A 12,957-nucleotide genomic window follows, 5' to 3' on the forward strand; every position below is an offset into this window, starting at 1 on the left:
CCACAGTTTCCAAATCAGTATATTGAGAGGCTCGGGCAGAACCCAGCAGCTCCCAGTTACAGAGGCTGAGTGGTGACAGAGACACTCTTCTTTGAATGCTAGTTCTGCCTCATCTTGCTGGTGCCTTAGACCAGGAACTTATTCTTCCAGCTCACAGAGTTCACCAGTCGCTCATCCCTCTTCTGGCAATGTACCCGATACCGGCCGGTGCCTCGGCCTGGGTTCTGGACTGAAGAGGAAGGGCTCGCAGTTGAGTGACAGCCACCACCAAGCTCATGTAACCTAGGCAAGAAGTCCATCCTGGTTCTTGGAAGGCACGGAAAGTTGGGGGCCCTTTGTTATGGTAGCATAACCCAGCTTCTCCGGATCGGCACTAGTAGCAGATAAAGAAAAAAATGGGCAGCACCAAGAAATAGTGAGAATCTTGAAGGTGATACTTGAATGAACCCAGAGGTTGACTCTGGGTAGAAAAAGTATGGAGCATGGAGAGCCCACCCATCTCTCTCCTTCAGCAGCCATTCTGCAGCTCTTGTGGGTGCCTTCTGGCCCAGCTGCAGGGGAAGGAGCCAGGATCGATCGCACAGCATACCACATCAACTCTGCCTTCCATTGGTTCCCGCAGTTCTCTAGCCTGGCGCCCGGGAGTCTATGATGGGGAGGAGGAGGCAACTGAAGTCAGCTTCTAAGGCAACAGCCATCTCAGACCTTCCAAGGTTTCACCTCTTCCTTTTCTGAGACCCATCTTCAAAGGAATGCAGGAGGCAGCGGCGGATTCCCTGGGGTTCCTCCTGCCTTTTATGGAATGGCAAGCAAGACCCCGGGAAGGGGGAGAAGGCTCCAACAGGCAGGTGGGTCATGCCTTGGAAAGAACGCAGACTTGGGCACCACAGGCCTGAGACGGAAATCCTGGTTTTGCCACTGTCACAATGCGATGTCTGCTTTCTGGTTTCTGTTCCCTCCTCTGTTCATCCGGGTCCGGATGGCCCTCTGACAAGTGCAACTGGATCTTCCCACCAGGACGAGAACAGCCTCCAGGTTCCATGGCTCCTCTCCTCTTGGCTCTCCTAAGATCATGCAGAGCCACCAGCCCCAGAGAGCGGGGAGCTTTCAACCCGTGACATGGCCCAGCTCCAACAACAGCGGTGTGCAGTAAGTAATTGCTGAGATTACAGAGCTTCAGCTCAATAAATAGATCCTTCAGACCAAAGACTTAAACTCTAAATTCCATAACATCATACCAGCCGAGCCCCAGCACCCCAACATGCCCCCCACACATACACAAAACCAGGGCTATGTCCATCTGGAACACCACTTAAGAAAGTCGGCCATGATCGGCTTCTTTCCTGAATTCTGCCTCCTCCAGCTGGTCAACCACACTTCTCCTTTATGGGACCGTTGAGCAAAGAGGGAGAAGGAGTGAGTGACAAGCTAAGACTACATGGATTGGCACCAGGCAAGCTGGCTTTGACCTCCTCCGTCGACCTGGCAGATGATTCGTGGGGGCTTGTTAGCTCTTTGGAAGTTCCTGTTAGAATCCCTCCAGTCTGTTCCCATGGACTGGGGTGGTCTTTCCTTGGCCCTGTGCATTCTCCTTCACGTTCTAGGAGACCGACTGGATGTCAGCGCCCATGCCCCAACCAGTCCACGGGAAACATCCCTTACCCACTGGTCCATCCTGGGCCTCAGGTCATGGTGGTCCATATGGCCCAGCTGCAGGCAGGAAACACATTTCAAGTTCAGGAACTGATGATTTGCACCCAATATCCATATTCTTTGCAGCAAGGTTGGAGTCACGTAGCAAGTTCTGTCCTGTGAAGTGAGCAGAGTTGTCGTGTGTCCCTTCTGGGGCAGAAGAAAGCCAAGTGTTTCTTCTATCTATCTATCTCTTTCATTGACTAGCTGATTAGTTGGTTGGTTGGTTGGTTGGTTGGTTGGTTGGTTGGTTGGTTGGTTGGTTGGTTGGTTGGTTGGTTGGTTGGTTGGTTGGTTGGATGGATGGTTGGTTGGTTGGTTGGTTGGTTGGTTGGTTGGTTGGTTGTGTTGTTGGTTGGATGGTTGGTTGGTTGGTTGGTGTGGTTGGTTGGTTGGTTGGTTGGTTGTGTTGGTTGGTTGGATGGATTGGTTGGTTGGTTGGTTGGTTGGTTGGTTGGTTGGTTGGTTGGTTGGTTGGTTGGTTGGATGGTTGGTTGGTTGGTTGGATGGATGGTTGGTTGGTTGGTTGGTTGTTGGTTGGTTGGTTGGTTGGTTGGTTGGTTGGCTGGATGGATGGATGGATGGATGGATGGATGGATGGATGGATGGATGGATGGATGGATGGTTGGCTGGCTGGATGGATGGATGGATGGATGGATGGATGGATGGATGGATGGATGGATGGTTGGTTGGTTGGTTGGAAGGTTGGTTGGTTGGTTGGGTGGTTGGATGGTTGGTTGGTGGTTGGTTGGTTGGTTGGTTGGTTGGATGGTTGGTTGGATGGTTGGTTGGTTGGTTGGTTGGTTGGTTGGTTGGTTGGTTGGTTGGTTGGTTGGTTGGATGGTTGGTTGGTTGGTTGGTTGGATGGTTGGTTGGTTGGTTGGTTGGATGGTTGGTTGGTTGGTTGGTTGGTTGGTTGGATGGTTGGCTGGCTGGATGGTTGGTTGGTTGGATGGTGGGTTGGTTGGTTGGTTTTTGAAAGGAACGTGTCCGCTTCGGTTTTACTTTCCCTCCTTTCCTAGCCTCTAAGAGCAATGTTTCGATCTGATGGGTCAGAAATGTGGAGGGTTATCTCTTCTCTCTTGAAAGCGACAAGTCCCAGGCAGCAAAGCGACACCAGGGGGCGTGCAGCCTGATGTGCCGCAGACTTCAACGTGAGCAGGAGGTAACTGTTTGTCGGGTTGAGCCCTTGAGGTGACTGGGTTTGTAAATGCTGCAGCAAAACCTGCCCTGTCCTTCCTAATCCCCCTCAAGGCTGCTCGCTCCACTCCCACCTCTAGATGAGGGGGAAGGGCGCAGGCTCCCTTGTCCCGCTAAAGTCGAGGGAATAGGACTCCCGGCACTGCTCCCACACAAACCCTCTGCCGCCCCACCACTGGCTAGTAGTTCCTATTTCAGGCAGCTAAGAGGACAGGGCTCAAGAGGAGGTACATTGTGGTGCAGGTTTCTAATTATGCCCTTTGAAAATCTGCCGGCAACAAGCTGGAGCCTCACTGTTGCATTCCCCATCTCTCTGCTCTCGGTGCCGCGTGGAAACCTGAAGGTTAGCATCTCCGTTACACAAGACTGTCGTGCCGATAAGAAGACTGAATCATATTGATTAGCATTCCATGAACTCAGCTGCACTGAGCAGGTGACATTCTTTGTCACACGGAATCTACACAGCCACTCCGGCAGACACGTTGGTATGGTTCCGATCGGTGTTACAGATGAAGGAGGTGAGGCTTATGGGAGCGACTTGTCGGAAGGCACGCAGCTAGAAAGGGCAGCATGGGGATTTGAACTCAAGTTTGGCCAAGGCCAACGTTGCTGCTGTGGAGAATGTGTCTTCCTTCTCCTCCAAGTTCCTTCCACAAGAAAGTCAGAAATCCAAAATTCCTTAGCATTGATAATCTACCTGCAAGGAAGCAGGGCTAGTGACAAAATCAGAATCTGCCCCCAGGTCCCTGTCCTCAAGGTGGGGTGGTATGCTATACAGACACCAAGCAGTCAGGATGTGTGAGGTACACAACAAATGCCAGTGTGCCACCACCACCCACCCCGGCATCCACTAGAGAACTGACCTACTGACCTTCCTGTCATCTCGCTGTAGGATCCAGCAGCCAGATCCAGGGTTTCTCCCTTCCCCCTACCTTCCACAACCCATCCCTTAAGAAGTCCCCTGAAGCCACAAAGCCCACATGGAAGAAGCACACCAGCCTGTGTGATCACAAGGTGTCAAGGGATCAGGTATCAGGCATCATCAGAACAAAAAATCTTACCATAGTGAATGGGAGGGAGTGTGGAGTGGAAACCCAAAGCCCATTTGTAGGCCACTGGACATCCCTTACAGAAGGGTCTTAGGGAGGAGACTCCCCCTCCCCCACTGTCATGATCCGAATCCTACCTTACAAGTCTGACTAGACCAGAGGAGGTACACTGGTACAAATGGGAACTGGAAACACAGGGAAGCCAGGGCGGATGATTCCCTCAGAACCAGTGGTGTGAGTGGCGATACTGGGAGGGCATAGGGAAGGTGGGTTGGAAAGGGGGAACCTATTTCAAAGATCTACATGTGACCTCCTCCCTGGGGGGCATAAAAACAGAAATGTGGGGGAAGGGAGATGTGGGACAGAGCAAGATATGACAAAATAATAATTTATAAATTACCAAGGGTTCATGAGGGAGGAAGAGTGGGGAGGGGGGGAGAAGAGGACCTGATGCCAGGGGCTTGGGTGGAGAGCAAATGTTTTGAGAATGATGAGGGCAACGAATGTACAAATGTGCTTTACACAATTGATGTATGTATGGATTGTGATAGGAGTTGAATGAGCCCCTAATAAAATGATTTTTTAAATTTTTAATTAAAAAAAAGAAGTCCCCCTTTCCAACCCACTCACCCTCCACTTGGGGGAACTGATTAAAAGGATCCACATGTGACCTCCTTTCTGGGAGATGGACGGCAGAGAAGGGGGGAAGGGAGACTCCGGATAGGGCAAGATATGACAAAATAACAATCTGTGGATTATCAAGGGCTCATGAGGGAGAGGGAGCGGGGAGGGAGGGGGGAAAAAGAGGACCTGATGCAGAGGGCTTAAGTGGAGAGCAAATGCTTTGAGAGTGATTAGGGCAAAGAATGTACGGATGTGCTTTCTACAATTGATGTATGTATATGTGTGGATTGAGATAAGAGTTGTATGAGCCCCTAATAAAACGTGAAAAAAAAAAAAAAAAGAAGTCCCCTGGGTTTTCTCTCGCTCCCCTTGGAAAACCCCAACACAGCTACCCCACCCCAGCCTCCTGCCTGGGGCTCACTCCAGACCTATTCTTCATGGGGAACTCGTTTGTCCCTAACATGGATGCAAGATGCAATTCCCCGAGAATTAAAATGTAATTTAAAGTTATTTTCCAATATCTAATTTGCCTTTTATTTACTGAGGGCAATATTTCAGCAGGAGCCTCCCAGCCAAGTGACAGGGTTTGTTTACAACACAAGCCCAGCAACGGCAGGAAGCCACCTACCCCCGTCACAGACGGCACAGATTTAAAAAGTAATTACAACACTGAACGCCGCCTTAAATAAAAGCGAAAATGCAAGAGACAGGAGGGGAAGCAAAAGCATAAATTGGGAACAATGCCGTTTTCCCCAGACGCTTGGTAATATTTGCAGCCTGCCTGCCACTGGCAACGTGTCCTGGTTGCATCAGACACAGGCAAAGCACGCAGAAAGAAGTTGGTAATTGTCAGAAATCATCCCTCTGACTTTCTTTAGGGAGAACCCTCTCATCTTAGTTCTCAGGGGCTCACTTAGCATACTACATGTTATCACAAGAGAACCCAAACCAACCCCATTCCGCTGCCTTAAGTGGAAAATGGTCTATGTTCTGGCTTGTGAATGATCATCAGTAGATCCAGCTTCAGGCACAGATGGATCCAGGTTCCCAATATCATCAGAAATCTCTCTTGGGTCCACTTTACACAAAATTGACTTCCTTCTCGGCCAAGCTTTCACCACCTGGTGGCTGAGGTAAGAATCCCAGCAACTTCAAGCTTCCATCCTACCTACCGGCTTGGCTTTCTCAACTAAGAGGGTGTGCTTCTTTTTCCAGAGTCTGAGCAAACAAACGAATTCATCGTGGGCTCTCACTCATACTTGAACTAAGCGCTGTAGGCAGGGAGTTTCCGTCTTTGTATTGCCCACTCCGGGGTCAGATCCCCACCCCCAACCACACGGACTGAGAATGGGGGAGAGGTGGTCCCCCAAAAGAGAAAATCAAGGTTCTGTGAACAACTGAAGGAGCAGGAGGACACAACTGGTTCCCAACCCAGACTCACCCATCTCCAATAGTCCTGGCGCTCTCCCTACATTAGATGCACATTCTACTGGAGACCCCTGCATCTCACAGGACCGGCAGGTAGAATATTCCACCTCCTGGATTCCTCACCAGCCTGTGTTTACACAGCCCAGTGTGACTGGGAAGAGACTGAGGGTAGCCTGCCTCCGGAGGAGAAGAACAAAGCAAGCGATCCTGATGTTCCTTTGATGTGGATAGGACTGGGGCTCGCCATTTTGAAAGAGCCAAGTCATTGCTGTCTCCGTGTGTAAAAACGGACTGCCCAGACAAAAGATCGTAGTGGCATTGAGCCTGTGAGGCCCTCGGACTGAGGACCCAGCCCCCAGACCGGTAGTCCCAGTGGTTGACTGCATATGTGCTTGGACACAGCTGACCACAGAGTTGTAACATGGGCCCCACAGGTGTGTGACACAGCAGAATCCGCAAGACTGCCCCCAGTTTAGCTTCAACAGTGACCCCTTTGAGCCACAAGAAGTCCAACTGCGGTGGGGCCTTGATCAGACTCCTGTTCTTGCTACGTGCGGGTCGAAGGTGCATCAACTCCCTTCCAAAGGCCTACTGATCAGGGAAGTGCATGGTAAAGAGAGTGATCTGAAAAATGCACGACGCTCACGACGTTGGACAGAAACAGAAATGTTAGTTGTGCAATAGATCAGGTGGAAAACTGTGAGAACCTCAACTAAGCATCTCAAAAGCCCGCAAAGATAGCCCTACTGTCTTACAGGCTCGCGATGAGTGCGTTGACTCCAGGGTGGTGCGTTGAGTTGAGTTGTTTCAACTACGCTCGAGAGTGGACAGGAGAGGTGAGCCCAGCACTACAGGATGGAGACAGGTGATGAACAAGTCAGCAAGCAAACGTGCCAACGATCTTGGATGGCAGTCACGCTAAGCACTAAGTGAAACAAGGTGACGCCCCAAAACCTGGCTGCTAGTAGCCGAGTGCATCTTGTCACGTGGCACGGCTTGTGCAGACCTCTGTGCGCACCTGTCTCTGAAGAGAAAACGGAAGGTGAAGACGTGACTTGAAGAGATACGAGATACGCAGAAGGCATGATCAATGGGATCGAGTAGTTGATTACATGTGTGAACGTGTGTGAAATAATGGGAGAGAAAAGATTGAAGGGCGATGTGGGATTTCTCTAAGGGAATAGCATCCCCCAAGATGTAGAATGACAGGCAGGTGGGGACGGTGTGGTTGTGGCAGTAAGGACGGTGATAGTGACCGTGGTATTAAAGGGCTCGGTGGTGTGTGGTGGTGGCAATGGAGATGATGGTGATGATAAGGAGTTGGTGCCGGAAATGAAGGTGACGGAAGTAATAGAAGTGGCGATGGCCTGCTGGTGATAAAACTGATCCAGGGGAAAAAATTTAAAAACTGGTCCAGGTAATGATAAAGACAGTGATGATGGGATGCTCATGATTCTATTAGTGGTGGTTAGTGACAATGATGAGTATACTGAATTACCGCCACAGTGTCATATGTAAACAGGAGGCCCAGACATGAAAGCGACTGTTAGGGATTGGCCAACATCTTGACATTAGTCACCTACTGGGAAAGACCCTACCTTCCCAGGTTTCATCCATGAAATAAAGATCAAGGCTGTCCCTCCTATCATGACTGAAGGTATCGCTTTCACTTCTCTAATTACTTAATGGGAAATAAATTATAAGTGAATGTTGGAACTAAAGGATTCCCCCCACAGCAGGGAATATCCATTATTTACCCATAAAAATATTTCAAGGGTTATTAGCATGTAAACTGTGATTAATTAAACTCACAAAAATTGTTGCCCATGCATGCAAATGAGGTGCTTCCTGCTGAGATGGAAGCTTCAGTGGCTTTCCTGTTGCCAGAGGAGACAATCGGGGTGGAGTTACTCAACTTGTCTCAATGCTCCAGGAACTTTAGAAAAGATAAGACTCTGGGGTACCACCTCCAATGTGGGCCTTCCCTGAGCTCTTCCAGACTCCGCCTTTGAGGCCGGGTCCGCACCGCTCAGAGAACAGGTTTGGATCTTGTTTTCGTCCTAGGATGGTTAGCTTTTCTGCCAACTTAGCTAGGCCCGGGTTCTCTGTAGTTTGGTAGTAATCCCCCATGATGTGATCGAACACAACTTAACTCCATCATGGGATCTAACCTAATGTGATCAACTCTCTGAGCAGCTAGTAGCTGTGTAGGCCAGCTTCCTCGATCAAGTCACAGCTCCAATGAAACTGGAAGAAAGACTCCACAAAGGCATAGCCTTCTTCTTTGGAAGCAGGCTCTGTGAGAAAGCTCGGCGTTTCTGCTGCGTCTCGATCCTGCATCTGATTTATTGAGCTCCGGCCATATTGCCTACCGAACCCAGGAGCTATCAGCAGCCTGCCGACCTTGGATTCCACTTACTTTGCATCCACCAGCCTGTACTCTTCCTGCTTCCTCGGCCCTCACAGCTTTACAAGTCAGGAGAAGCCTCCAGTTTAGCATTTGACAACGTATTTGAACTGAGTTGGACTTACCCATTTCTACAACAGTGTGAACCACTTCTTGATGTCCATCTCTTTCGATAGGCGTACACATAGAAGCATCACTGGTTTTGCTTCTCTAGAGAACCCAACCTGACACACTCTCATTTGGAAATTTAATCACAGCCCTAAATCCAAGTTACAGGTCATGTAACTTGAAGGAACTTTCAGCGAACCCTATTCAGAAAGAGTCAAGACTGAGACAAGTTTACACTGGCTCCCTTTTAGGGTTTTCCTAGGATGCCAGCCCAAATTGCTACAAGCAGCATGCACAGTGCTAGACCCATGCCCTGACCCCAGCCACCGTGGGCATGTGGGAACTGCTGCAGCATTCAATCCGGGCAGCCACCTGATACCTGTGTCTGATTCCAGGAACAAGCGTCTTGCCCACATGAGCGTCCTGGCCAGCAGAGGGCGCTGACTCAGCCTGCGTGTGTTGCCCCTGACGGTCGGTCACAGGTTTCTCTTGCTTCTCTTATTTTCCTTGTTTTTATTTTGCTTTTGTACATTTTCTGGCTTTCTTATCTTCTGTATCCCTTTTATTTTGTTCCCCTTCTTCCTTTTTCTTGATTTTATTCTTAGCTTTTTATTTACTATTCCCTTTTTCTTTCTGTTTCTCTAGTTTTAATTTACATATTTTCCTTTCTCTTTCACTCATTTCTGTCTACCCTTGGTTTTTCTCTCCCTTTCTTCTTGCCCTTTTTAGTTATCTTCATTATTTTTTACTGTGTCATTGTTTGTTTGTCTGAATGACTGATTTTCCCCTCTTGGTTTTTTGTTGTTGTTGATCAGTTTTGTTATTTATTTTCTTCTTCATGTTGTTTATTTTGCTCTCTCTCTCTCTCTCCCTCTCTCTCCTAATCCTTCCCTCCATGCCTCACTGGTTCTCTCTTTCTTAACCCATCCTGCAGGACATACCCACCATTCCCACACGACCCATACAAAATGACATCTCCTGCCACCTCACCCACTGTATAAAAGCCATCATCATCCAAACCCGATGGGGTCAAGGACAGATGGTGGCCAACTGCAGCCAACTCGCCCTTAGCCATGCTATTGAACACCAAACAAAAGATTATGCTCACACACACGCCACCCTCTATCACACTCATCAGGAGACTGGTGACGAACACCTACCTAATAAAGCAGCAACATGTAATCTCCAAATAAATTCAAATGCAACACGTTTTCAAATTAAAAATATAAGAAAGAGTGGCTTAATCAAATGACCAAACTACAGACTCAGATAATCTTTCTGGGGAAGAAATGGAATTAGAACTGTCTGAAAAGGGAATTAAAAAGAGTATTTGATGTCTTCAAGAAATGGGGGAACAGACAGAGACGAATGCAGATCAAGTCAGGGAAAACAGACAAAATGCTAGAACAATTCAAACACACACTATAAAATAAGAAATCGCTATAGGCTCAATTAAAGACCCTCAAAATACAGAAATCAAGTGCTAGCAGAACTGAATAGAGACACCGTCAACTCTACATTGAGAGTAGGACACTTTCATATACCACATGTGGTAGCTAGGACTACAAGAAAGAAATTCAGCAAAGTCACAGAAGAAATAAATGCAATCAATCAATATGACTGCATACATATATACAGAACTCTCCACCCAAATGGACAATCAACATTATTTCCCGGTGCACATGAAACATTTTGCAGAATAAACCAACTATGTTAGACCACAAAACGAGCCTAATAAATTTTAAAATATCATAATAGGACAAAGCATCTTCCCAAAATCTCACTATAAAATCAGAAACCAAAAATGGGAAGCTCGATGGAAAAATATGTCAAAACAATCATTTCTGCTTTAAACCTACTGAATAATAGTGAATGTGAAACTTAAGAACTCCTTGAATCAAATAATAATGAAAACATCACAGCAAAATCCTTGGCACACAGCAGAATCCGTACTCAGGGGACATTAATAGATCGAAAAGGAGGGAAAGAACCAGAATATTTTAAGCCAACATTCCAACAATTTGACATAGAGCAGCAAATCAAGCCTACAATCACCGGAGAGAAATAGTAAAGATCAGAGAAGAGTCTGGAAGCTAGAGTAGATACAATAACTAGAAGGGGCGCGGAAGTAAAAGAGCTGAACAGATTTCGAAGGGCAGCTCAAGAAGACACAGGAAAGGATTAGAATTAAGTGTGCAGAGTCCTAGAGCTAGAGAAGCACAGGGAAGAACAGACTGCTATTCCTCAAGCTGAAAGAACTGAAAGAATGCTCAAGCCTCCAGTTACAATATTGAAGGTTTCTATGGATAGATGTTAAATTACTCAGGAATGATCGAAAGGAAATGGAAAGACTATGCAGTCACCGTGCACGCCCCCCCAAAAAAGTTGGTCCATGTTGTCATTTCAGGAGGTGGCATATGATCAAGATCCTGTGACACAAAAGGCTGAAGTCGAGGCTGCACGGAAGGCATTGACGAACAAGACGCCAGGAAACGATGGCATACCAACTGACATGTTTCAACAAATGAGTGTGAGGACGGCCGCAGGACCAGGCAGTGTTTCCTTGTGTTGTTCATCAGACCACTCTGTGTCATGGCTGACCTGGCAGCACCTAACAACATGGTTAAAGAAAAGAGGATCCCGGTGACTCAGTAGTTCACCAGAAGAGCAGGATTTAGAAGCCACCAGCCGCTCCCTACGAGAAAGATGAGACAGTCTGCTTCCATGAAGATTACAACCTTGGAAATGACGGGCAGCTCTACCTGCCCTTGAGGGTCAGTATGAGTTGGAATGGATTGGACAGCAATGGGCTGGGATTATGCGTGCAGTGGTCGGGGAAAGACCCTCTCCTTTCCATGGCTGTAAACGATGAGCAGGGACTGAAGGGCAGGTTAGGAACCCTCTCTAGCGAGAAGACCAACTTTCCCCAGCCAGAGAAATCTGGGTCTCTCCAACATCCCCAGGCCCCCATGGAGATGTCCGAAGTTCTGTTTTATGATGTCTGCCTTTATGCCTCAATGGGTGGGGGAAGCACCCAGATGAACAAACAAAAGTAAAGGGTGGGGCCGCTCCCTGTCCTGGGAGGGTTATAGGCAGTGTGGTCAGGACCCCGGGGGACAGACCACCCGACGGTTTCAACATGAGTAAACTCCCCAGGGATCCGGATGGCGCGAACGCACTTTCAGAGCAACCAACTTCAAGCCCGACCACAAAAGGGAGGAAGAAAACCAAGACGTCCTGCCGACCCAAGTCGCCAAGCAGTAACAAGGTGAAGAAGATACAGCGGAGAATAACAAGACTGCTTCGCGGGAGCTCAAGGAAAAAGTCCTCTCGGCGCAGCAGCACAGCAGTCGCAAGCAAGGTGAAGCGAGTGAAAAGGGCTAAGAAGTTGCGGCCATTGGCGAAGGCGTAATAGGGACCGAACTCCCTCGGGCAAGGACCAAGCTGCCCTAACAACGCGGCACCACCATAAGATGTTAAACCATTACAAAGCACGATACCGCCATCCAACAGGAGCGGTCGTGATGGAAATGGCAGGCACAGATTCTGCCCCTCCTTGCAGGAAAAATAAAAAGATTGCAGCTCAAATCATATGAATAAAACATTAATAATCAGCAAGACCATGTTTTGCTCTTTGAAAAAAAATACTAAAATCAAATGCCGAAACTAACAGGAAAAGAAGGTGTAAATATAATAAGATAGAATCGGTGACAGCCACAACAAACCAACTAGAATACAAAAGATAGGAAGAGCCACACTACAACAAATTTTGAAATTTAGAAGAAATGGACCGATGGCAGTAGCGATACCATGAAGGTAGGGGGAAAGGGAGGGAGGAAGGGGGGGGAAGGGGAGGGGGGAAGGGGAGGAAGGGGGGGACTGATTGCTATGATTAACGTATAACTCTCCCCCTCCCCAGGGGGACCAACAACAGAAATATGATTTGTATTTTTTTTTAAATCAGCCTTCATAAGTGGATCGATTTACTCTGGGGCCCTTCTGTTCCACTGGTCAACATGTCTAGCGCTGTACCATTGCCAGGCTGTTTTGACAACCGTGGCTGTGTAGTAGGGTTTGCATTCAGAACTACGAGGCCTCCTATTAGTCATTCTCCAGCAGGACTTTGCTTATTCAAGGACTTTCCCTTTTCCATATAAATTCGGTATTTGCATTCTTCTTTCCTTAAAGAATAATTTTGGAATCTGGAATGGATTGCATTCTACCCATAGATCATTTGGGGGAGTATTGACATTTTCCACAAGCATGGTCCATTTCTTTTTTTTAATAAATCATTGTATTGGGGGCTCTTATAACATCAATTGTATCAAGCACATTTGTACATATGTTGCCATCATCATTTTAAAAACATTTTCTTTCTATTTGAGCCCTTGGTATCAGCTCCTTTTTAACCTTCCCTTCCCCGCCCTCCCACCTCATGAACCCTTCATA

At 47.9% G+C, this 12,957-nt stretch overlaps 1 protein-coding gene across 1 annotated transcript; it reads left to right on the plus strand.

Moving 5' to 3' along the window:
• The first annotated feature begins 11,647 nt into the window (after positions 1-11,647).
• Positions 11,648-11,920, plus strand: LOC142422907 (uncharacterized). Its single transcript, XM_075528125.1, has one exon. The coding sequence runs from the start codon at positions 11,648-11,650 to the stop codon at positions 11,918-11,920; it is 273 nt and encodes a 90-aa protein (XP_075384240.1).
• The last annotated feature ends 1,037 nt before the right edge of the window (positions 11,921-12,957 follow it).

The sequence above is a fragment of the Tenrec ecaudatus genome, chromosome 12 (genome assembly GCF_050624435.1).
Source record: "Tenrec ecaudatus isolate mTenEca1 chromosome 12, mTenEca1.hap1, whole genome shotgun sequence".
Lineage (NCBI taxonomy): Eukaryota > Metazoa > Chordata > Mammalia > Afrosoricida > Tenrecidae > Tenrec > Tenrec ecaudatus.

Bases quoted from the DNA above. Each gene is read 5' to 3' on its own strand.
- LOC142422907 (XM_075528125.1), top strand. From the start codon at position 11,648: ATGAGTAAACTCCCCAGGGATCCGGATGGCGCGAACGCACTTTCAGAG.